A 26,245-nucleotide genomic window follows, 5' to 3' on the forward strand; every position below is an offset into this window, starting at 1 on the left:
GGATAAGAAAGGCATGTTGAAGTAAAAGCATGTTTCCATAAACATGTAATGAAATATTTTTCAATTTTGGAAATTCTCGCTTATGCTTGTTGTTTTTTGGCACATCTTGGATCGGGTAGAGCTGCGGGATATTCTAAGACGACACAGAACAGATGCCATGGTCTTTTACTATGATCAAAATAAGGTGGCATTTACAGTAATACGATGAATCCATAGAGGAAATACTCTTTTTTTTTCTCTTCTTTCTTTATAAAATAATATGCTATTGAATATATGATGTTAATGTTTTTATATACGTATTAGTTAGATAGTTCGCAGTTCCTTTAATATCAAGATCGATGCAATCATCTTATTCTTGGTCATTAATAATTTCTCATTTTTCAGACAAAGTAACAATGATATTTCCAACTTACTCAACAACTTTTTTGAAATCCCACACACTTTGCAGAAATATTCGTGTGAATGTACATGATCTTCTAAGAGTTTAGTGGATATTCTTATAGTTGCGATAATTAAACGATGTGTTTCGGTCGATTCTAATTTCATTTTCAATTTCAAACTATTACTGGTGGAATCTCTTTCTAAAAATAGCGTTTGTAGTAAATATGTTGCAATTAAATAAATGTGAGAATCATATTCACATTTAGTATGTATTCTATCGAGATAAAGTTCAAAAGTTAAAGATGGAAGACTTTTCATTTTGAAATTGGAATACCTTATCATTGTGGAATCACTTGCCGCTTCATTCTCTTGAATGTCATTTTTTGAAAGTTTTAAAAAGATGGAGAACGTTTCTTTCAAATTATTCAAAGCTTCCTGTGGTGGTATTTCAATGAAATCATTAGAGTATTTATTTAATGCATCAGCTGATAATAAAGAAGTATCTTCATCAGTGGTTCCATTACTATTATGACTCGAAAGAATACGTTTTATTGGTTTTTCCAAATTTTCAAATTGCAAAGTTTCATGATTAAACTCAGGAGAGTGTTGAATCGAAAAATTTGAGATATCGTTACTTATTGTATCTATGCCATCAATTAAGGAATCATTCTTATTCATAAAAAAGTTATGATTATCAAGCGTATTATTAGTATTATTATTCTGTCTTGAAATTGATCTTGATAAATTAAATGGTGAAGCTACACGTAAATGATTTTCAATTTCATGAGAATTACTTCTTATCATTGGAGGTGGCGATAATGATGGTGATCTTGATCTTGACCTTGATTCAAATTGAGACATAGACATATGAGAGAATATATTAGTCCTACTATGATGTGAAGTTGTAATGAGACTATCCATGCTATCAATATTTGTATCACCAAATGTTGACCTTGTAGATGGTCTCGTTGTTGGAGTATCATCGAAGATACGATATAATGATTTTTCTGATAATAAATCTTTTCTGAACGTATCTATTTTTTCTAAGTTCTCTGTGATATAGTTGTTGACTTGACTTGCTGACCGTAGTAAATCTTCCACATCTTTCTTTCCATGATGATGGTGATTATGATTATAATTATCATTACCGTCATGATCATCGTTATTCATATTTCTAGACATAAGTTTTGTTGGATTGGGCGCCATAATGGTATTCAATCCATCTTCACCAGCTTCACCATAATTATCATTAAAACGGACTTTTTTCTCATTACGGTCATCGTATACATCCTTAATTGTGTCGTTGTTTAATAAATTAAATGGAGTTGATCCTGTAGTAGAGTTTAAACCGTCACTTAGTTCTGAAAAATTATTATTACTCTTCAAGAAATCCGGATTTAATGGAAGTTGGAATGGCCTTCGAATCTCATGATAGAATAGATCCATATCGATATCGAAGTTACCATCACTGACTTGGTTAAGGTCTAATTTCGATGGTATACGTTGCTCGATAGCTGTAGTACCATTATTTCGTTCACCTTCTTGGTCGGACATGGTATATGATATAATCTTAGACGGGAAAGCTTGGTCAAATTACCGCGTTTACTGTATAATGAGCGACAGATATGATGGTGTTCTTCCTCCGAACTACGTTGTTCTTGTTCTTTGTTCTTTGTCTAACAGCTTTTTTAGATACTACTACGTAGGTATTTTATTATATAAAACGTCACTATAAAATTTTTCATCTTTTTCAAAACTGAACTTCCCCGGAAAAACTCCATGATATTCTTTTTATCCGCCCGGAACATTGTGGTCCGTTATAGTTATGACGGTTCATAGGTAATCGGTGATTTGTACGTATGTATGAACCGTCGAAACTATACTTCATCTTCGTACGCTACATGCTTACGTGTATATGTTTGATCTGCTCTCTCAAATACTGTGTCATTAATAATGAATTGCGAGGTTTTTGATTCAGAAGGTCGTTGCCATCACGGGTTATTTTACTCTAAGATATCTCGTGAAAAAAAAGAACCTACTATTGTTTCCCCGCACATAAAGTAAATGGAGCGGTGTTATTAGTCCATTCTACTTCATTTTACGTATATAAATCGTTAATATAACAACAACATACTATCTTGATAACAGTGAATATTGAATAGTTCATCCAAAGGTACAACTTAATACAGAGATTTTCTCCCTTGGGCAATGTCACGATTTTGTGATATATTACCTCGCGATAATATATAAACCGCAGTCTTATTTAACAGCCGAGTATAAGTCAACTTACCCTGCACCTTGATCCTTTATAAAAAAATTATAGACGTCTATGATATGAAATCTTTTACGTCTCTTATGAGCAGTTTGGGTGAAGTTGTGTCCTTATTATCTTGATTACCTTGATAATGAGTTAGGAATCTGATGTGTCTTATCTTTGGTTTTTCTACTTTTGAGAAATTAGAAGATAACGAATGCAATATCTACTATTCTATTATCTCTGTATCCAATATAAGCTCAATAGTTAGATCTATACCGACAGATAATTATTACCAGTATCAAAACTTGTATCTTGTAGCTCTTAAAATATACGTACACTAAGCTCGATGAATAGCAGATAACTATCAATCCTATTGATGTGTATTACTGTCTATAGGTGAGTAGAGTGAGTAGTATGTTTATCGATGAATATGTTCCTTTCGGTGATGATATTCTCTTCTTTCTATGATCTAGGTTCCTAGGGATCTAGTTGTATATTTTCTTTTCTTCTCTTCTNTAAATGAGCATCAAGATAACTTCTAGATTCAAATTTTACCTATTTCTAATGTCTCTATATATATATATGGTATTCGCTGAAACTCATCGAACCCATTCAGAAAGCGATGCCATGGAAAATTTTCACTCGTTCACTTCGTTGGTCACCTTCGAGAAACGCGCCACGGAAAAGGCCAAATAGCCTAGAACGTGATAGGCAATGCAAAAAAGGAAATATAGAAAAAAAATTAGGGGCGAGCGGGGAATTGAACCCCGGGCCACCCGCATATTTTGAGATTTTAAGTTCCCAAAGCGGGTATCATACCACTAGACCACACGCCCTATTAATTTCTGATTTTTGGCGATTCAGTGCCAACCACATAGCACCATGATCTGTATTCTGCTGCTAAATTATACCTGCAACGACTCAGAAAGTAATATGACACTGTGAAAGTGACCATCAGTTCATATACTGAATCCGTCTCGACTATTCGTTCTCAGTAACTCCGTCTCATCTCAATGGTACGTTCGTTATGTAAATGATGTCACATCTGCATGAATCGCTCAAAGTATCTCAACCTGTACAGACAGGACATAGATTTCAAATTGAGAACGATACTATTTTAGTCTTCAAAAGGGGCATGGAAAAGTGCTATCAAAGGTCTTAATTCAAATAGCATGACCAATGTGAAAGTGACTACCTTTCTTCCACCGATAGACTGTATGTTTGACTATGTTAATGCAGTTAACTTAGAATTGCAAAGCTATAAATGAGACGCATTGTAGGCACTTGGTTCTCCAACTTGATGTTGTGTAGGAAATGTAACATTTAATCAATAACACGGTCTTATATGTGTATTTGCTAGCTGTAAAGCTGTAGTAGCTCTCAAACCCTACTTAAGAGGTTCGGCATTAATTCTACAACACGTTTCTTCAAAGTATACATTACAATTAACTCTCATCGCTAACCTAGAGCAACTCTTTTCTAAATAACTGTCCCATGTTACTTTTATAGTTATTCTATTTAGTCTAAAATGTACGTCAGCTTCTGTTTCCATTTTGGTGCAGTTCGCATACCAATGAAGAAAACCGTATGTATGTGCGTAGTGCATCAATTTTAATCTGATAGACTTCAAAGCATATAACAAGAAAGAAGGATTGAATAAAACCCAACAAAACCCAACAAAACCCAAAATTCCAAACATTCGTCATGTCATTTATAATCCATAATAATATACTCCCGAGTCATCTGGGGAAAACTTTCGTCAACGATTTTTCACGCTTAAAACAAGTGATAATATCCCGGCACAACTCAAATTCTCAATCAAGATGGTTAGAAAGACAATGGAATGATCATTACACTCGAGAGGCAAAACTACAAAATCTAAAATCTAGAGCTGCGTTTAAACTAATTGAAATAGACGATAAATTCCATCTTTTTAATAAATCTAAGACTCAATCGATCTTGGATCTTGGCTTTGCTCCCGGTGCTTGGTCACAAGTCATTAAATCAAGATCATCTCCCGATTCGATGATTCTTGGTGTAGATATCTTACCTTGTACTCCTCCACATGGTGTGTCTGCCATCCAGGCAAACATCCTCTCTAGAAAGACTCATGAGTTAATAAGATTATTTTATTCCAAACATTTCAAATTAAATACCATTGATAAATTACATAAGAATCATGGATATTTTCAACATATGTTAGAAGAAGAACTGATACGTTTAAAAGAAACAGAAACGTATAAGGAAGTTTTCTCATCAGATGATAATAGTAAGATAATTAAGAGTCCAATAGATATTATCTTAAGCGATATGTATGCACCTTGGCCTCAAGATTTTAATTCAAAATTTTCTATGAATAATATTACTAATAATGCTTACATTAGGATGGCAAATACGTCAGGTCTAACCGTGAGGGATCATGCTCATTCCATTGATTTATGCGATGCTGCATTGATTACCGCTATAGATCTTTTAAAACCAAAGGGGAATTTCGTTTGCAAATTGTTTACTGGTAATGAGGATAAACTGTTCGAGAAAAGAGTTCGGAAAGTTTTCCAAGATTGTTATAGATTTAAACCCAAAAGTTCAAGAAATGAATCGAAAGAAGTTTATATTATTGGATTAAACAAAAATGAAGCCATTGATAAATTCGACGTCTTTACAACTTGAAATTATACATTAATCATCACAATAAACACTCAATAATTTTAATATATTCATCACCAACTACTAGCAGATCGTGTAAAAATATAATGGTTTCTTTTAGTTTTATTTTTTTTTAACATTAGTTGCTGTACTTATTTTATAGATATATAATGTCTAGATATACATGGCGCCACCACTTATATGAATAAGTGAAATTCTTTTTCGGATATTATGATGTTTTGCAATTTCAATCTTCTCATAGGTCAGTTTTTTCCTGTACTGCTTCTTCTTCCTCGACATGCACAGCTTCTTCTTCTTCTCCTTGTTCTCCTTGTTGCTGTTTCTCCTCTTCTTCTGATTCTAAATCTACTAATTCTTCTTCTTCGTTTTCAATTGCGACCGAAGTCGTCGTAGAGTCTATATCAATCAAAGGAGCTTCGGTTGGAGAACTATTAGTTTTAATTCTTTCCGCAATCGATTCTTTACCTTCAAGTACTAATTTTTCTTTCCATTGTTTGACAATATCATCAACCTCATCAGAATTTAAGCCGTAAGTATGAGAGAAAATAGCAGCTTCAGATAATCTCTCTGTCTTTATTAATAGATTCTTGATACTTTCAATGTCACCAGATACCCAATAACAATTGAATGCCAAATTATATTTACCTTCATTTTCTGCTTCTTGAGCCAATTTTGATAATTCATTTTTATTATTAAACGAAGAATATAATAAAAATAGAGATTCCAAATCATGTGCATTAGTATAAGATTCAATAGCTAATTTGAAGTTGAATTTACTTAAACCTAAATCACCTAGTGATCTCCATTTCAATTCATTATCATCAGTAGTCAATAAATCATGTGCTAAGGTCAAATCACCGAGCTTTAGAGCTAAGTCGAATTTCTGATCACTATCTGGAGATACTTGTAATGCTTCTTCATAATGCTCTTGATTTTCTAAAAATCTTGCTAATTTAACTAGAGAGTCCTTGTCTTTCAAATTTGGTAAAACTGAAGTCATAGCTTCTTCTAATTCACCTCTTAATGCCAATGTTTGGAATTCTAATACTTCTAATGACACCTTATGAGAATAAATGTGGATTTCTCTGTCTGCTAAATAAACACTATTATCACGAGCCATATAACCTAACAAATACATTTCTTTAGTGTAATGATTTAAATTGTAAGTTTTCCCACCAACAAAGTAGTTTAATCTATTTGAACTGGTCGTATAAATGAAAACATCACCAACCCATTTACCGGAAATAATATTTTCATCTAGTTCATCAATAACTTCAAAGGCATCGACCACACCTTCTTCTGCATCCACTGTATTATTTTGCAATGCAGTTTCGTATATTTCTTTATTGAACATGAGTGAATAACTTTTTGGTTCCTTAGGTGGTTCCTTCGAATCATTATTTTCCCTACCAGTTGCTTCAACAATCATCAGCAATTCTCCACTATCAGACCAAATAACTTCACTTGGATGGACATTGATGGTTGCAACGAAATTACCAGTTTCCCATTCGTAGAAATAAAATCCAGTTGGTTCGTACATAAGCCCACTACGCGTACCTATAACACCTAACAGTGGACCTGCAAATAATTCGTATGCAAATATACCGCCATATGTTACTGATTGAACTAATTTAAAATTTTTATAGTAAAGAATCTTACCCCTTTGAATTACAGCATAACTATTTGAATCAGGACCCCAAACAAATGCTGAAGCTTCCCCAAAACTTTTATTTCTCCAAGCCAATGCCGTATATATGACATATTCACTATCACCCAATACTGCTACAAATCTACCATTTGGTGAATGAATTAATTTTTCGGGAAGAGTATCTACAGATCCTAATTCCTTAGTTTGTAAAGCCAATGGTTCGCCTTCTTCAACTTCTTCAGTACCACGTATAGCTGCAGTGAAAATATCTGACGCAGCAGCGTTCTTACCACCAGCCCAAACTAATTTCCCCACTGGATCCAATGACATGATTGGTTCGTCACTAGCTAATGATATAATTTTGAAACCGTTATCAAAACCGACGGCAATGTAATTCTTTTTACCAGTAGGATGAGTTGCGACACACCAAGCTCTTTCCATCCCCATGTTAGCAATTTCTTCGTGTCTATAAGTGGATGAATTCCAAGCAATGACTTGTCCATCTTCGGAACCTGAGACGATGACTGGTAATGAGGGATGGAAAATGGCGAATGAAACGTTCGCAGTATGTTTACTTAAAGTTGCCACACAAGATTTAGTTTGATAATCCCAAATCTTAACTGTATGATCATCCGATGCGGTGACTAAATATGGTTTATCAGGTAATGGATAATAATCTACATAATTCACACCTTTTTCTTGTCCGGTGTTCAATGTGAAATTTGGAGTAGATTGACCTAGGGACCAGACTTTTACAGTACGATCTAAACATGCAGATGCGAATGTGGTTGGATCCTTAGGATTGAATGCTACACACATGACGAAATGTTCATGGCCTTGGAAAGTTTGTTGTAAATCCCATTGTTTTTCCCAATTCCATAATTTGATTGTCATATCATCACTAGCAGATAATATGTAAGGTTTAGTTGGATGGACAGCAATGGAACGAATATAATCGGGATGAGCTTCGAAATCAGCAATTTTTTCACCAGTATTGTAATTGTAGACTCTAATTCTAAAATCATCACAACCAACAATGACCCAATTCTTTCTGGCAATGAATCTACCAGCTCTTACTGGAGTTTCTGTGACTTGGATGGATCTGACTTCAGTTTCTGTTTCATAGTTCCAAATTTCTATCTTCCCGGAATATAAAGTGGTTAATACCCATGGTTCAGTTGGATGGAAATCAATACCTTTAACTCTGTCGGACTTATGAGTGAAGGAGACACCTCCTTTAAGTGTAAACTTCATCTTGGTTCCAAAATTAAATTGTCAATTGTTCTCTCGACGGGGTCTTACAACGTAAATCACAATTCAACAATTCAATGGTATCCTGTGTAGTTGTCGTTACATAAACAATCATATATCTAGACGTATCTACGTATATATGTAATTGTTGTCCTTTATTTCAGTTTTCAGTTTTCAACTTTCTTCGATTTTCCCAATAAATAAAAAAAAGTTACCCGGCTGTCGTGTGTCACGGCCACACAACTGTTTTGCGTCACATTATCAAAGGGACGTCACAAATTAATGTGAGATTCAAAAAGATATACCAAGATGTGTCAAGACATAGTCAGATATATATGGAAGGATATACAGGTAACTTAGTAGTACAACACATTAAAAATGGGCCCTAGAATACTCTTGATTATTCAAACGTTGACATTTCTACTGCAACTCACCCAAACAAGCATCATACCGAGACAAGACAAATTATGTACCATCAATTATGACGAAAATGAATCTCAAAAATACATTGCATTCTACAAAGATATAATGAAAAAACCACCACCAAAATTATTATCAAGACTTGGGATAAGGACATTATTATATTCTGGATTTAAGTTTCAAAAATATTATGAAATTTCAATGATACCACCAATTTTCGATAGTTATTTGAAGATGACTTATTGTCTTAATGGACAGATTCAATGGGAACGATTAATACCTTTAAGGGACGATATTGATTGGGACACACCGATTTGTGTTAACTGTATGACTGAAATGGAGGGGAACTTTACTATGACAGGTTTGCAATGTTTCAAGTTGGCAAGAAGGAAGAAATATGTAAGAAGGGAATTTTCATTATTTTTCCCTGGATCTTGGGTTGGTGGGATCTTTTATTGTCAATTTGAAACTGATTTTGAAAGGCAAGAAGCATTAAAATCTTTAAAAAAGAATACAAGGAAGTTTCAATTGGGGGAGGAAAATATGGAGGGTGGGGGACGAATATGTAAGAGAAATAATTCGATACCATTGATGCCTATTTATTCAGATGATTATGGTAACGACTGGTTCGAGTTTGAAAAAGTGGGGACTAAGTTAAGAAATTTAAAATTGAGAAAATTTGTCCCATATTTAAATACTCCAAATATCCCTGTTGAAATATTGAATTCGTTTTTCCAAAATGTTACCAAGAATACTAATCAATCGAAAACTATTACTAAATGGGAGAGGAAAGGAATAAATGAAAAACTTATTGAATATTGGAAATATTTTAATAATATTGAATTTGAACCATGGTATAATGAAATTGATGTGGAGGAAAATTATGATTTAACGTTACAAGATTATTCAATATTAAGAAAGATAATGGATAAAGCTATAAATAAATTTGCTTCTATCACCTCTCTACCACAAATGGCAATGAAAAAAGTTTTCTCTAGTTTGGAAGATGATATTGATATGAAGGGCAAAATCACAGTAATAAAACCAAAATTTCGTCGTAGGTTATTTAAGAAAATGAAGAAATTCATTTGGAGACATTTATCTATCATTGATAAACGAACAATGTTAATACATGGTAATATTGACAAATTTAAAGATATTCAGAAAGAATGGGACAATGTGAATATTACGAAAGAAAGATACGAGTATATATAATGACGGGTTAAAGAAAAAGGTAAGAATAATTGTGTTGGTAAGTTCTTTCGTTTTTAAAAAAAATATATATATTACAAAAAAATGAAAATACTTAATATGAAATGCTCACAGGTTACTTTTTTCTTGGAGTTTATGTCTTTAATGCTAATTGAAACCCGATGCAGATTTCGATTAACATAATTCTTAAATAGGAAATGAAAGTGAAATGATCTTACTGAAATAAAAATGAAGAGATAGGAACATGTATGGTATCGATATTATTAATATTATAAGTGCGAAGATGGAAAAAATGAAGAAAAGGTGCATTTTAAATGTCTTTGAAAAAAGTTGAAAAAAATAAATTATCTCTTCCAGGATATCATAGATAAGTTGAAGAATTATTAAAGATATCAGTTGGTTGCGTGCCGTTATTATTTGTTGTCGTTGGCATTGTATCTATACTACTATCTTTTGATATCATATTTGAATTATTAATATTATTAATGCTTGGAGATGTAGAATATGCATTTGAATCTTCAAATGGTGATTCTATAATATTTTGTTGTGGTTGACGTAATTGTAAATCTTGTTCCTCATCGAATGAATCAATTAACCCATTTTGAGAATCGGATTGTTTTCTTGTATGTGATAAACCGGGGTATTCTTTCCTATTAGGAGAGATGGGGCGAATATCATCCCTATTATCGTCATCATCATTATCTGCAATGGAAGAGAATTCAGCTGAACTTGTATTGTTGGTGTCAATATTATTATTTCGTTTTAAACTATCAATATGTTCTGCATCTGGATTCTTTTTATTCTTGAATGATAATTTACGTAATAACCCAGCAGGAAACAACGAAGGTGATTTTTCTTCATTGAAATTGGATTCGCTATTATTATTATTTTCAGGTGTCGATGACGAACGATTGAATCTACTATTTGATGAAGGAGAATCAAGTTTTTCTTCATCAAACATTAAATCTTTCCCGCCTAGGGTGGTACCATTATTTGATTGAATTAATTCATTTTCCCAATTTTGACCATGATCATTTGCTACTACACCTAATGCCATTAATTCATTAGCTTCCTTTCTATCAATGGTACCATCTGGCTTCAACGAGGTTCTTTGGAACGATGTTCTATCATCCTTTGCTGGTTTAAATCTAATATCAGGGTTCTTTGAGAAGACTGTTAATCCAGTGAATAGTAATATCATCATTAATAAAATGAATGAAAATGCTGCATTCATAATAAAGAATATCCAACCCATAATTGCAGAAACTTTATAACTTTGACCGAATAAATCTGAAAAGAAAAGGAAAAGGAATGAATTTACGACTGTGACAGTGGCAATCAAAATGTTCATAATATTTGTTGGTTTATCCAAATATGGTTGATAATAAATGATTGCTACGAAATAGAAAAGATCTAACAACCAAATGACTAAAGCTTGAGTCATTCCTGAAGCCTGAGAGAAACCAATGAATAAAGATTTGACGAAGACGTATGATAACAAAACGATATTCCACCAATAATGGTTTGCATTAAACATGGTATAGAAAAACCCATATTTATGTAAAACGTATTGATCACCGTATAATAAAGCAGCCGGATTATTATACATTTGAATTGATTTTTTTGCAAAATAAACAGTTCTATAAGCTGCCCAAAGCATCAATCCAACTGATAAGATGATGAACAAACAAGCAATGACGATAACTGCAGCTGAATCTCTTTCTGTGAATTCCCAAAAACTCAAAATGGTCAATTGAACAAATCCAATATAAACATACCTTAACAATGAACCTTTCAAAACTAGTCTCCAATTTGATCTAAATTCTGAAAACTTATTCCTATCTTTAATCCATCCTACTCTAATCCCCAACTCGATGGAATATTTACAAACGATAATAAACCCAGCTAAAACGTACCCACATAATACGAAAAATGTAAACCCAGTACAAACAATACTAGTATTTTCAATCCCCATACTATAAGCCAATCTTTTAATACCTCTAAATATCAAAGTATTTTGATTCCCATAAAGGACATTATCAGCCCTTTTAAACAATGGCCATGATTTCAAATATTCAATTGATCTCTGAGTCAAGACAGACATAGTAGTTGCAGTCAAATATAAATCTGGTGTACCTCCTGTGGATTCTACATACCATCTAAATATTCTTTGCATGAAATTAATCTTGATTAATCCCATGGACCAAACTAGGTTTTCTGACCATGCAGCAGCGATAGGTGGCACTCTATGAACGTGCACCATTGCGATGACCACCACACTTTGGAAATATAAGAATAGTGACATCGTGTTAGCTGATATATGTGATGCGGCAATGGAGTTACCGAAAGTGGATAATGTAGCTGATAGAAGGAGACCTATACCTGCGACTACCGCGGTAGCCCATTTGACACCAGTTTGTGAGACTGTTTTACCGTTAGAGAAGAAGATTTGAATGCATGCTAAATATTCGGAATGATTGTTGTATACTTTAATTTTTGCGTATGCGTCAATGTCGGGGACTGTGTATGCAATTCCTGGGATTTCATCTACGTATTCTTTGGAGATGTATTCTATTGAATCTATTTCGATGATACCTGGATGTACGGGGCAGAATTGTTTCCAATCGATGTTACAAAGGTCAACGTTCTTGGTGATGATTTTAAAACCGTAGGCGTAGACGTCGATATCGGCTGTGATGTAAGAATCTATTTGAGTGGTCATATCTAAGGTGTAATGGAGGGATCTATCGTCTGGATTGAAGATGACATCGAAATTGTTTGCTGATAATTGAGAATTTTCCATACATGTTACTAATGAGGTAGCTGTTAGTTTCCTTTTTGCTGATACAGTTGTGGATAATAATATTACGTAGTATAGGAGAATCGACCGTAATGACACTGGATTGTTGTGATTCCAAAACTTATTACGTTTCGGAGTCATGATATATAGATATGTGTGTGTGTGTGTGTGTGTATATATCTTGTCTAGATCTTTCTGCGTTAATAAAGAGCTTTAAATGTCGAGAGGGGGAGAGATGCGAATTTAAATGTTTTATGTTTGTTCCTTTTATGTGATGCGTAGACTACTTCTCGAGGTGGTATCAGTTGCAAAAGCCTAATAAAATGTTAATTTATTAACTCTTCAAGGTTGGAGTAAGATATGATATGATATGATATGATATGGAAAGAGGGACTACTGTTCTGCTTTTGATCCTCTTTACTATATTATATGTTGGTAGGAACAGCTGTAATAATAATAATAGTAATAATAATAGAAACAGTAGAAAACGAGAGGGCGAAGCGAAGCGGAGTAACTAACTATAACTACCAACTACAATTAACTGTGGAGGGTTACCCGCAGTCTGTTTGTTTGTATGTTTTGTCTGCCCTGGTGAAGAGAGGTGAGGGTTACTATCATTTGCCCTCTATTTACAAACCTCTAACCCTGGGAGGCTGTTTACTTCTTGACTTTAAGAGGGTAACCCTACAGATACGTACGTACATATGCCACAATGCCAAACTGGGAACCTGGCATCACATATGAATCATTTTAGTAAAGTCGAGAGTGTATGTACGTATAACCTCAACTTGATAGTCTATATAATTATTTATACATACATGCATACATATATTGTACTTGGTCGAGGCTCTAGAGTCTATATGTACGTAGCACTGTACTCTGTACTACTATACTTCTGGAGTTTACAATGTCATTGCTATCTGAATAATAAAAAGACACAGGCACAAAGGGTGGTATAGGTACACCCTCGGCGGCAATATATAGTAACTTACATAGCAACGTATTTCTTTTTGTTTACTTTTGATACCCTCTCCACATCCAGGCACCATTGGCCAACAAATAGGGTTAGACCGTCACACCCTAACATACATTTTGTTTGTAACCCTACCTACCTTCGCACTGCTGTGATAAACTGCATCTAACGTAACGTAACGTAGCGTAACGTTAGATACGTAATTTAATGAAGTTGAACAAAAACGTGAGATGTCAAAATGCGATGTCGGTGAAGTATTTGACAAGTTTATTACTTCAAAGATGGTAGTACTGAAACCTTTGCAACTCTATCTATAACCAATATACTTAGCACAGAAATACTCCGCTGAAGATCTCTGCAAGAGTAGAACCACTGCAAAAAAATGATAGCAGATTTGAATCAATTCCTGCAATCTGACCGATTAGCTCATAATAGTAATATCACCACGGCAACGGTTCCCATCACTAATGTTACTAACAATGGAACAGAGACTACAACCTCTTCTATTCCAATAACTAGTAAGAACATTAGTAATAATGATAATATAACAACTGTACCAGAAAAGACTGCCATTGGTGATGGTATCAATACCGTTGTCGCTGCTGCTCCAACTGCAAATACGACCGTAACCGGTTCCGCTATGACTGCTACGAACAATCATCCTGATTCCATACCGAATGATACAACTGTACACAAAAATCTAATGGAAAATAATAATAATAGCTTTACCTCCACTAATCCTACTACCACGGCCAATATAAATGTCAAGACTATACCGCTCGTACATCCAATACCGAATCAATTAGATTCTATACCGTCCTCTGAATCACTACCGTGTTCTTTACCGCAAGCTAAGAAAAATCCTACTAGCAATAGTACTAACAACCACATTAATAATATTAGTAATCTGTCATCATCAAGTACTCAACAAATCGCTCCTATAAATACTCCAACAAGACAAATACTTAACCTTTTACAAGCTCCAGATAATAATAATATTTCTAAACAAAATAATACCTCTGCTAATGAAATTACCACTAAGAACGACTCCATTGAGATTAACCTTGCCCCAGGAAGTTCAAGTGCACCTACTATAAGTGATATGAATGTGTCAAATAAAATATCATCACAAGAATTACAAAATCAATTCCATCAATCTGTTCCAACAACAGATTTAATAACTCTCAATAGTCCACGGAAGAATAATATTAATGATACTTCTAGTATTAATCTACAAGATATAAGACTCATGAAATCCTCAATTGAAAAAAAATCATCTCTGGATAATAATAATTATCCTAATAAACCTGTTTCACCTTCCAGACAGAAACCAACAAGTAAAATACGGAAACATCAATTACCTTCATCTTTATCTCCACCTGCATCTGCATCTACAACAAATAAATCATACTCACAACAAATTAACTCAATTTCATCTCTTCCTGTTTCTGTTTCTGTTTCTCCAGAAGATCAATTACGATTATTTCAAAGAATGGATGAAATATCAACAAGAATGGTTAACATGGAAGATAAATTCAATCAGTTAATTAAAAGTTTTGAAACTCAATCAAATTATTTACAATCATTTATAAAGGAATCTAAGCAAGCATCAGCTCAAAAAAGTTTCCATGAAACCAACAACAATCCTAACGCATTCGCTATAGATTTATTAAATTCAATAACAACAGTTAGTGCATCATACTTAAAAGACATTAACCTTCATCCATCATCTTCAACAGCATCATTACCAAATTTAAATACAAACAATACAAGTGCACAAACCAATTTTATGAATAATTATAATAATAACAACTCCATATTGAATTCAAACTCCACCGTATCTTCAAGATTAAACACAGGAGTAAACCCATTACTACAAATGTCTTCAAACCTTCCCACCGCCAACACCATCGCCAGTAATAACAACAATCCCTTAACAACGAATCAACTCCATAAGTTCCAAAACGTTCAAAATAATAGAAATAGATCAACCACATTCATATTAAATCCAAACGGTATCAAAAGAAGAAAAAGAAACACAAATACAAACCCTATCCAACAACAACCATCACAACCAACGCAGCAGCGACAATCAAACAGCACACAAAGGATACCGGGGAAGAACTCCCCAACATCAATGATCATCCCATTAATGCGTAATATTCAACAAAATGAAGGACAAGGACAACAACCTGTGAACAGAATCGGCATACAAGTCAACTCGTCATCAACTTCATCACCATCTACAACAATATTGAAGAAAACTAGTAATAATGACGATAATGATCATTCCAGTAAAACGGTGAAGAAAACTCAATTGGGAGAAGATGATGATGGGTATCAAGAAGATGATGACGAGGAAGAAGAGGAAGATGTGAACGGCGTTAATGACGAAGATGAGAATGAAAGTGACAATGAAAGTGAGGATGACCTCGACGATGAAGACGAAGACGAAGACGATGACGACGAAGAAGAAGAAGAAGAAGAAGAAGAGGATGAAGAAGAAGAAGAAGACGAGATTGATGAAGATGTCGTTGATTCAAGGAGGGAACATCAAACTTTGTCAAATGCAAACAGTAACGCTAATAGAAGACGTGTTAAAAGGAAAAATAAAACCGTACGTAATTTATCAAGTAGTAGTAATGCTGCTACCAATAATAAAGTGCATAATAGTAACGCTCACAACAATTCCATTATGATGAACTCCAATAACAATGGTCACGCGAGTATTAATAATAATAATAACAATATCAGCAACAATTCTAAGATAAAGGACGACCGTGAAAGAAATGTAATGTATTACACTCTCATTAAAGCACCGAACAATGTGAGAACCATTTGGGAGGAATATTTATACGGTATTAATGGGAATCCATCGATTAGATACTTGGAAGAAAGATACGGTAATAAATGGAGAATGACAAGGAACAAGAAAACTTTCTCAAGAAGGAAAAGACTTTATAAATTTATTATGAAAGGTATGGATAAAGGGAAGACTGCGGAAGAAATGATTAATATATTGGAGGAAAGAAGAATGTATAAAGATGAAAAGGGCGAACTTAAACGTAGAACTATAGGTTGGTTACAACAAAGTTTAACTGGGATATAATTAAACTCGATTGATAGTTCTTTCATAGATTTCTATAGATACAAATTGACATGTATACATTCAAATTGGTATATAACCGACCACTATAGTAACACACAATGATAGAACGAACGTCGACATCGTCAGTATTGTTTCGACGGCAAAAGACAAAAGGATGCCACAATTTTCAGTTCCGTTTCATTTTCGCAAAGCTTCGAGAATTATATTTCCTTGAAGAAAAGGGGGCTTTTATTTGTACGGGACTTTGTTAGAGCATCCTCGAGAAATGCCAAGAATAATATTTCAACAATACCTATTCATTCATGGAGTCAATTAAGCCCAGAAGGATATCACGTTATCCTCGTTTAAAAGTTTATATATAACTGTATACTATGTATTTTTGAGAGAAGACAATTATTCATGGTCTGTACATTTTCGTTGTATCCTGAAGAAATTGAATAAAGATAGATAATCTATATAACTAATTATAATCAATAAAAATGGGTCTGTTCGATCAAGTGAAGAAATTTGCCTCAGGCAACAATAACAACAATGACAACAACAACAATGGCAATGACAATTCCAACAATAACAATGACAATTCCAATAGTAACAATGATGACTTTGTTACAAAGGCAGAAAATTATGTTGGACAAGACAAAGTAGATCAATTCAAAAACAAAATTGGTGAAGAAAATTTCAATACTTTAGAATCAAAGGTTCGTGAGCAATTCTCAAAGACTTCCTTGAACGATAAGAACGATTCGTATGGATCTTCTAACAATAACGGCTCTTATGGTAACAGCAACGATAACAACAACAACAATGATGCTTATGGATCATCTAACAATAATTCTTATGGAAATGACAACAGTGATTCTTACGGCTCCTCTAACAATACCGATGCTTATGATTCTTCTAATAAACAATCTTCTTACGGTAACGACAACGATGATTCATATGGCTCATCTAACAAGAAGTCCTCTTACGGTAATGACAACGATGATTCATATGGTTCTTCTAACAAGCAATCATCCTACGGTAACGACAACGATGATTCATATGGTTCTTCCAACAAGCAATCATCCTACGGTGACGACAATGATGATTCATATGGTTCTTCAAACAAGAAATCGTCATATGGCGATGATTCATATGGATCTTCCAACAAGCAATCATCCTACGGTAACGACAACGATGATTCATATGGCTCATCTAACAAGAAGTCCTCTTACGGTAATGACAACGATGATTCATATGGTTCTTCTCACAAGCAATCATCCTACGGTAACGACAATGATGATTCATATGGTTCTTCAAACAAGAAATCGTCATATGGCGATGATTCATATGGATCTTCTAACAAGCAATCATCCTACGGTAACGACAACGATGATTCATATGGCTCATCTAACAAGAAGTCCTCTTACGGTAATGACGACGATGATTCATATGGTTCTTCCAACAAGCAATCATCCTACGGTAACGACAACGATGATTCATATGGCTCATCTAACAAGAAGTCCTCTTACGGTAATGACAACGATGATTCATATGGTTCTTCCAACAAGCAATCATCCTACGGTGACGACAATGACGATTCATATGGGTCATCTAACAGTAACACTTATGGAAACAATAACGATGATTCCTACGGTACAGACAGAAACAGTTATGGAAACTCTAATCAAAATTCTTATAGTAATGACAATAATGATTCATATGGAAGAGGAAATGGAAATAGCGGTAACAATTCCTCTTATAATAATGACTATTAAACGGAGTTATATAGAAAAAGTGAAGACTCACATCTTTTGGAATATTTCAAGCCTTATAAAAGTATAAACAGTAAGTAACGATCATATATAGAAAGAAAGATAAACGAGAAAGCTATAGTAAAGTCCTGATCATTTAATTGTCCACTATAGTGTATATACGTAACTAAAAAAACTGTATCTTGATTATATCAATAGAAAAAAAAGAAAACCATTTATTTGTTTGCGAAATCATCTTTGTATTCACCCATCTTTTTTTGACCAGATCCCTTTAATTTATCATAAGATTCCGCATAGTCATCTTTCTTTTCCTGACCAGATTTTTTCATTTCATCCTTCTTGTCACCACTCATCATATTCTTCATTCCTTCAGAAGCGGCATTGAACTTACCTTCAGCCATATCTTTGGCTTGTTTGTACATTTCAGAAACGTTTGTATTTTTGTCACTCATTCTTGCGATATATTATAGATAATTTCTTTGTATTTGATGAGAATTGGTCAAGTCGGACCTTCAATATTTACCAACAAGTAACGGTATATACATTTTGTTCGATTTTTACAGGCCTTTATATGTACTAGAATTTCGTCAAGATTATTGGTAGAACAGAATTCCAGATAGGGAGGGACTAGAGATACCATATCGTTTAGGAGATGAGATGAGCAGATTAGATCAGATCAGATCAGAGCAGAGCATGCTTCCATCCTTACATATGGTCCAGTACTCCTCATTAAGCTCATCAAACAAATGTAAAATACCATATACATCCATCAATCTAGCTTATTTAATTACTAACGACGTCCCCTTTACCTTTTATGTCTGGGGTGTTTTGATTCATGGATGGTACAGTATTGTTTCTATCAGCCTTCAGTGTCGTCTCGTTACTTTCTTTGTGTTTTTTGTGTGACGTCTTTTGAAAACGCCCTTCGTTCTTAAGGGATATTTTGGGCCAGCCGGCCACGAGGAGTTCCCCTTTCCTTTCCTTTCCTTTCCTTTCCTTTCGTCTACTTTATGTTAATTTACTTAATCCCAAAAGAGGAGAGTGAATGAATAACCTTATTCCATTATACTGTGCTATGATATGCTATGATATGCTATTCCTCTCAACGTGTTATACGTAGGTCATACCTATCCTTGCCTTATTATCATAATTCGTCATCAGCAGCAGACTTCTGCTCTAATACATTGACGATGCCCTTATGGCTGGTTCCTTCTACATCTATACGTAGATGATGATGATAGACGATGGATGCTAATTGGGAAGAGGGGAATCTCAGTCTGTACGAAAATGTTTATTAGTAGTAAGTGTCTCCTGCTCCTCAAATATGACGTATTTTATGTGGACCTTGAATCTGTTTTACGTAAATCAAATTACACTCTTTAAAGCACACAATCAAGGTTGCTTATGCAACTTAGCCATATTTCTCCTCTTTTCAACACCTTGAGTAATCCCTCAAAGGGAAGTCCTAACACGCATGCCCAAATTTATATAATAAGGAGTATGGTTCATTACTTACCTTAGTAAATTCACTATGATGTGGTCATGGCTTGTTTTTATATATATTTAATCTTGGGAATACCAAACATATATACTTGATCACAAATAAACTAATTAATTAATCAACCAATATTGCTCAAGTTGAACTAATCTATATACAAAAAAAACAAAGAATATAAAACAAAGAATGGCCAATTTAAGAAGTAGAACAACGGGAAAAGGACAAGAAATTAGTAACGATACTGAAAATTCTGGCCGTTTCCATGACCAAGAAATGTTATTGAAACAACCAGGAATGGCAAAAAGAATGGGTACAGGTATGACTTACATCGATAATAGAGTCATGTGTGGTGGAATAAGATCAGAAGCTGGTGCTTATTTGGAAACTAAAGTTCCTGGTCCTAATATCGATACTAGTAGACCAAAGGCTGGAAGAGGTGTCATGAACGATTGGGAATCGTAAAGAGTAATAGGTTGTGAAACAATAATATCTACTCGAAAAACAACAACAAATATTCAACACTGTTCTACATACTCAAAAACATTATTCAAATATTCACATAATATATATATATATATATACATAATTAAAAATACATACTGAAGTTATGCATTCTCTGGAAGTAATCATCTCTTCTACCTTTAGGGATCAATTGATTAAACTTTATTACCGTCGTCGAAGAGATGCGCGAGTTTCGAAGAGAGATGGAACAGAGTCATTAATGACATTTAGTCTATAACTACATCTACATTTATATCTTCTAAAATATACAACGAACAAACGTCTCTGACCCAAGCGGGAAAACACTTTATATTGAAAGAATAACCGAAAAAGGAAGGATTGATAAAAAGTTATATTATACACTGTTGTATTAAAATACAGAAATAGTGTGCGCACTTCTCTTAATTTATACTTTGCAAAACAAAAGAGAGAGAAAGTACAATTACAATAATGGAAGATCGAGATCCGGTAACCAAGATATCTTTCTTATTGAATAATATTAATAACAACAACAATACTAATAATAACAATAATGGAAATACTGATATAAAGAGTAATATCTCATCTGCTTCTACAAGTCCTGATTTAACTGCAAGAATTGAATCAACCACTCCAGATACTACCATACGAACGAATATTAGTACTTCTTTGCCGACCAACAGTACTACTACTACTAGTACTACTACTAGTACTACTACTACTACTACTACCAATAATAATAATACTGATAGTAATGCTATGGAACAATTGGAACCATCCTCGATACCACTACCTAAGCCAGCAAATGGGAAGAAAAACTCAAAAAATGCTGATTCAGCCACTTCTTCCTCTTCGTACCATAGTGCTTCACGTTACTTGTATACTCAACCAAAATCGAGGTCATCAATACCATTCGATCCAATACAATTGGAAATAAGACAACTGATAAACCAAAATCATGATTCCCCAGTAAGAATCTTCCATGAACAATCAAAACTATCATACCATTTAAATGATAATATTTCTATCCCAGAATTCATAGTAAATAATAGTGATGATATCCCAAACCCTATTAAATTTTATGAATCTGTCAAAGATCTTGGTGCAAAATATGGTGCAGTTAAACTAAAAATATTAAATATGAATAAACTCAATACTACTATCACTAATATCAATAATTTGAATACTCATAATCATGACACAACAGTAAACGATATGATGGATTCTATTAATTTGGAATTGAATTTTGAACAATTTTGGTTCAAAACAAGAAGACAATATTCACATAATTTTAATGATTTAGAATTGGAATTTTATTCGAAACTTTTCAAATTCCATAAACAAAAATATATGGAATCTGCATCATCTACGATTAATAATAATAACAAGAATTATAATAATGGATCTTTGAAAATACCAAGTATTGATAAAAGAGTTCTTGATTTATATCATTTCTGGAATTGCGTTCAATTAAGAGGTGGATTCGATGCAGTATGTCAAAGAAAATTTTGGGCACAAATTGGTAGAGAATTAGGTTATTCAGGGAAAATTATGAGTTCATTATCAACTTCATTGAGAGCTGCTTATGTCAAAGTTCTTCTAGATTTCGAAAAGGATCAAGTAGAGGTTAAAATGGAAATACAATCATCACAATCATCACAAGCGAATGTTGATAGTAAAGACGAACATGTTGATAAAAAACAGAAATTAAATACATCGGAAACTGAAGACGGGTTTTACAAAGTTAATGTTTCACGGAGAAATTATACAAGAATAAGGGACATTAAAACTTTAAAGAATTTACCAATCCATTTCGATTCAGTCACTGAGGAAAAACCAATCATTACAAAATCAAATAATAAACTATTACCCACATACGATTTTAAATTTTGGAATTCTGGAATGGAAACTTACGACAAAAATCCATTTGAGTTAAAAACATCATCAATTTATAATATCAAACAATATTATGAAAAGAGTCAAATCATCTTAGAGAAAATTAAAGCCAAATATGCAATGGATTTCCCTGAGGTTCTTTCAGCACAAAGTAAAGTATTACAGCAAGATTTTGAAAAATTATATTTCCACTTCTTATCATCAAATAATCCAGATATAGAAATTGAAACCGGTTTAGAATTAGATTTTACAATTCATAAAAACCCGTTGACAGCTACGTCCCTAAATAAACTCGATCCAAACAAATTGATCAATCCATGGAGATTGGAAAACATTCCATTATCTGAAGATTCTTTATTGAATCATATTGATATTGATATGGGGAATTACACTAGATCCAACTATGAAGTGGGTATGTTTTTCTCAATCGCAGGTTGGTCAACAAACGATTTATTTTTACCCTCGATAGATTATAATCATCTGGGTTCCTCCAAATTATGGTATATTATACCTCACCATTCCATGGAAAAGTTTCAAAGTTTAATTAATAATTTAGCACAAAATGATACAAAAAAGAAAGAAGCTGAGAGAACCATGAAAGGGCAATTAGATGATGATTTTATGCAGTCAGAATTTTATAAGTCATATCTAGAAACAACAAACGCAAACACATCACCAGAAGACCTTGAAAAGAACTTTCCCACCACGAAAATCGCTAAATTAGCGAATTTAACTGGGAAGTACCCCACAATTAATTATCAATTCACACCTGACTTTCTGAGAGCAAATGATATAGAAGTTCATACAATATCACAGGAATATGATTCATATGTTTTTATATTCCCAGGTACTTACCATTCCACTGTTGGCGCAGGTGTGTATTTATCGCAAAATGCTACATTTGCTCCAAAATCGTGGTTAAATTACATCAAAGATGGTGAAGAATACATATCCAGGAATAAACTGCTTACGAGTATAAACATGCAGTCGTTTCTCACAAATATATTGTTGAATTCTGAGAATAAGTACGAAGATAGAGAGTTGCTTTACATCTGTCAGAACAACCTGTTACCGTTGGTTAATAAAGAAATTGAATACAGAACCATTATAGAAAATTTAAATGATAGGTTTAGAATTCCAATCGTTTTCAATAGATTTGATTTCATATCAAACTTCTCCTTGGCCTCTACAGGATTTTCTAAAGTAGTAATATCAAGTGGGAATGAACTAATAACTCTTTCAATTGAAGAGTTTTTAGCTATGTATACACTAACGGAAGAATCATTCAACGTGGCTGGGTATGAAATTGAAGACATTTCGGTCCATTATTCCTATAGTAATGAATTCTTAGAGGCATTGATTGCGGGAGAAAATATAACGACTTTGAAAAAGTTAAGTGCCATCTTACTTGATCCACACGAGGTAACAACGCAATTAACGTACCTCGTTGAAAATGTTTGTAAGAATGGAAGAGTTCCATTAGATTTATTTAGAAGCTTAGTTTCTCAAATGAATAAAAAGGACGAGCGATTATCAACCTTCCAAAATATTATCCAATCAACAACTGACTTGCAGACCGCATGTAGGAACTTGATATTAAATTATGTTAATAATATAAGTCAATGTCCGAAGTCAATTGTATATTCAAAGGGGTTCAATATTACTATATTGACATTGCCAACCGAGAACGATGCAATCGAACAACTCTTTGAAATGAAGAAAAAATTTGATAAATCTTCAATTGAGTTTAAAGAGATGACTACTATAATTACAGTTTGCCACGAAATCGACATGTTCAAGGAATATGTCGAGAAGGGGTTAACAAGACCAAATCTTGAAGAACTTCGTTTGATTTATGAAAAGTCTTTTGAAATTCCAATACCTGGAAGACTTCTACAAGAAGTGGTTGGTCATCTTTATCGCTTAGAATGGTTAAAGCTTTACAAAATATTAGTTGACAAGAAACAGCATGATGAACTTTCTAAAATGAATTTAACCTTGTCATCATTACAATCCTTTTTAAGATTTGGTGTAGAACATTGTACAAGCCATGATATCAGCGAATTACAATTTGTGAAGTCTAGAATCATGGAAATCGAAAACATCAACGAACGAATTGTTAAATTAGTGAAAGGGAGAAGAACTGACTCTAAAATCCCCATTGATGATGTATATGATATTGCTAGAAGAATTAGAGAACGGACTTTACCAATAGTAGAAAGCAGTTTTAAAATCATTGAAGATCTGTATGACAATTTAGAAAACGTCAAAATAAAATTCAACCCGTTTTGGGAACGTTTAAATATTAATAAAGAATTCATAGACCCAACAGCTTCAGCCATACGAAAGAATTCTCTTGAATACTTGCCATTACTAGAAAGGTTTGATGGCTCAGTCCACGATAAAAGATTAGACATACTGAAAGTTGAAAACCAAGGGTTATTGAATAAGCAATTTAAAGAGAGTAAGTATTGGCTTAATCAATTGTATAAGAAAGTTAAAAGGGTAGAATTTGATAAATTTACAAAAAAAGCCAAAGAATGCTTGAATTTAGATGATGATCCATATATACCATCAGAAAATTGCGCTAATAACCAAACCAGGTACTGTTTCTGTCGTGGTGGTGATATTGGAACTATGGTACAATGTGAGATTTGTCAAGAATGGTACCATACAGCATGTATTAATAACGGAAATTGGACCCTTCCAGAGGACAATGACACAGTTTTCCTGTGCTCGTTGTGTAATAACGGTAATAAGACTATTTTTTCTCCTGTAGGTACCTTTGAATATGCTGATATGAAACGATTGGTCTTAGAGTCATTGAAATTAGAAATGTTACCTAACCGTAGAGCCGTCCAAAGCTTATTTGATATTTTTAAAGATGCATTAAATTTTAGAAATGAATTCCAAGAGTCGTTGTTTAAAGGTGGGCACATAGACATGAACGTACCCATTCACAAAATTAAACACTATCTAAGAAAGGCTAAAGGTTCGAGATGTGGATTTTTGGATTTGGTTGGCCCATTACAACGATATTGCTATACTCAAGAAGCTGAAAAACTGGAACAGTTGCGTAATAGTTCCAAAATGATTATAACTGGATATGACTCTAACACGCGTCCGACGACAAGTAGTCCAACACTGACGGTGACACCATCAACGATCATTCCTATCGCAACTATATCTTCAGACTCAAACATTGGGATTGAGAATATTGATACAGCCATATCTTTGCCACCGCCGGACGAAGCTGATCGAAAAGAAAGCTAGAATTGTTCTAATCATGGCACACCAATATATGTAAATATACTATATAGACACTAAATATATGTTGATCATTAGCATTACTTCACCTAAAATCGGTTAAAAATAATAGGAAGAATAATCTCAATATAAGTGAAATATACCATATCATCAAATCGTCGTGAATGGTTCCAGAAGTTTTTTAGGCGTTTTCTCCGGCAAGAAAATAAACGAAATGGTGCTACACTTGCATCACTGTTTAAAAGGCAATATATAAGATTAACCAGTTCAATGGAGCAGGTCCGAACTCCCTGGATAAGTGTCAAGAAAACTTTACTTTTTGAAATTAATTTTTTTTTCGTTATTCCCTCCCCCCACAAAGCCTCGTTGCTACGTAACAACCGATCACGTATAAAACGATTCGCGAGATATTTTTCCGGGTCAAACGAGTATCTACGGAGTTTCTCTGTCAATTACGTAAACCGACAATTTTTCATATTTCTCGAGAAACTGTTAGTTTCTTTTTCAACTCGTTAAAGAAAAGATAGATGTGATATCTCGATAGTAGACATTTGCCAAGATAAAAAGAGCTCTTTTCACAAGAGAATACCATCATTTTGAAGCTTATAGTCGAGCTTGTCAGTTAGGGCAGT

The 26,245-nt window shown here is 33.7% G+C and overlaps 8 protein-coding genes and 1 non-coding gene across 9 annotated transcripts; 5 read left to right on the forward strand and 4 right to left on the reverse strand.

Annotated features, from left to right (window-relative positions):
- Positions 1-303: 303 nt before the first annotated feature.
- On the reverse strand, positions 304-1,935 carry PCL10 (Pcl10p; the record flags this gene model as incomplete). The annotated part of the gene is made up of 1 exon (XM_003671850.1): positions 304-1,935. One exon carries the CDS (start codon positions 1,933-1,935, stop codon positions 304-306), a length of 1,632 nt encoding a protein of 543 aa, XP_003671898.1.
- Positions 1,936-3,383: 1,448 nt separating this feature from the next.
- On the reverse strand, positions 3,384-3,438 carry NDAI0Itrna6P. The gene is given in 2 exon segments: positions 3,384-3,420; positions 3,384-3,438. It is a non-coding gene; the product is annotated as a tRNA-Pro (tRNA).
- A 904-nt stretch (positions 3,439-4,342) lies between these two features.
- MRM2 (21S rRNA (uridine2791-2'-O) methyltransferase) lies at positions 4,343-5,308 on the forward strand (the record flags this gene model as incomplete). Its single annotated transcript, XM_003671851.1, has 1 exon — positions 4,343-5,308. One exon carries the CDS (start codon positions 4,343-4,345, stop codon positions 5,306-5,308), a length of 966 nt encoding a protein of 321 aa, XP_003671899.1.
- Positions 5,309-5,540: 232 nt separating this feature from the next.
- SEC27 (coatomer subunit beta') lies at positions 5,541-8,207 on the reverse strand (the record flags this gene model as incomplete). The annotated part of the gene is made up of 1 exon (XM_003671852.1): positions 5,541-8,207. The coding sequence occupies one exon, from the start codon at positions 8,205-8,207 to the stop codon at positions 5,541-5,543; it is 2,667 nt and encodes an 888-aa protein (XP_003671900.1).
- A 375-nt stretch (positions 8,208-8,582) lies between these two features.
- On the forward strand, positions 8,583-9,839 carry NDAI0I00890 (uncharacterized protein; the record flags this gene model as incomplete). The annotated part of the gene is made up of 1 exon (XM_003671853.1): positions 8,583-9,839. The coding sequence occupies one exon, from the start codon at positions 8,583-8,585 to the stop codon at positions 9,837-9,839; it is 1,257 nt and encodes a 418-aa protein (XP_003671901.1).
- Positions 9,840-10,197: 358 nt separating this feature from the next.
- Positions 10,198-12,777, reverse strand: FLC3 (putative flavin adenine dinucleotide transporter; the record flags this gene model as incomplete). Its single annotated transcript, XM_003671854.1, has 1 exon — positions 10,198-12,777. One exon carries the CDS (start codon positions 12,775-12,777, stop codon positions 10,198-10,200), a length of 2,580 nt encoding a protein of 859 aa, XP_003671902.1.
- Positions 12,778-13,991: 1,214 nt separating this feature from the next.
- On the forward strand, positions 13,992-16,718 carry HOT1 (Hot1p; the record flags this gene model as incomplete). The annotated part of the gene is made up of 1 exon (XM_003671855.1): positions 13,992-16,718. One exon carries the CDS (start codon positions 13,992-13,994, stop codon positions 16,716-16,718), a length of 2,727 nt encoding a protein of 908 aa, XP_003671903.1.
- Positions 16,719-17,197: 479 nt separating this feature from the next.
- Positions 17,198-18,475, forward strand: DDR48 (DNA damage-responsive protein 48; the record flags this gene model as incomplete). The annotated part of the gene is made up of 1 exon (XM_003671856.1): positions 17,198-18,475. One exon carries the CDS (start codon positions 17,198-17,200, stop codon positions 18,473-18,475), a length of 1,278 nt encoding a protein of 425 aa, XP_003671904.1.
- A 2,446-nt stretch (positions 18,476-20,921) lies between these two features.
- ECM5 (Ecm5p) lies at positions 20,922-25,619 on the forward strand (the record flags this gene model as incomplete). The annotated part of the gene is made up of 1 exon (XM_003671857.1): positions 20,922-25,619. One exon carries the CDS (start codon positions 20,922-20,924, stop codon positions 25,617-25,619), a length of 4,698 nt encoding a protein of 1,565 aa, XP_003671905.1.
- Between the last annotated feature and the right edge of the window lie 626 nt (positions 25,620-26,245).

Source organism: Naumovozyma dairenensis, chromosome 9 (assembly GCF_000227115.2).
Source record: "Naumovozyma dairenensis CBS 421 chromosome 9, complete genome".
In the NCBI taxonomy this organism is placed as follows: Eukaryota; Fungi; Ascomycota; class Saccharomycetes; order Saccharomycetales; family Saccharomycetaceae; genus Naumovozyma; species Naumovozyma dairenensis.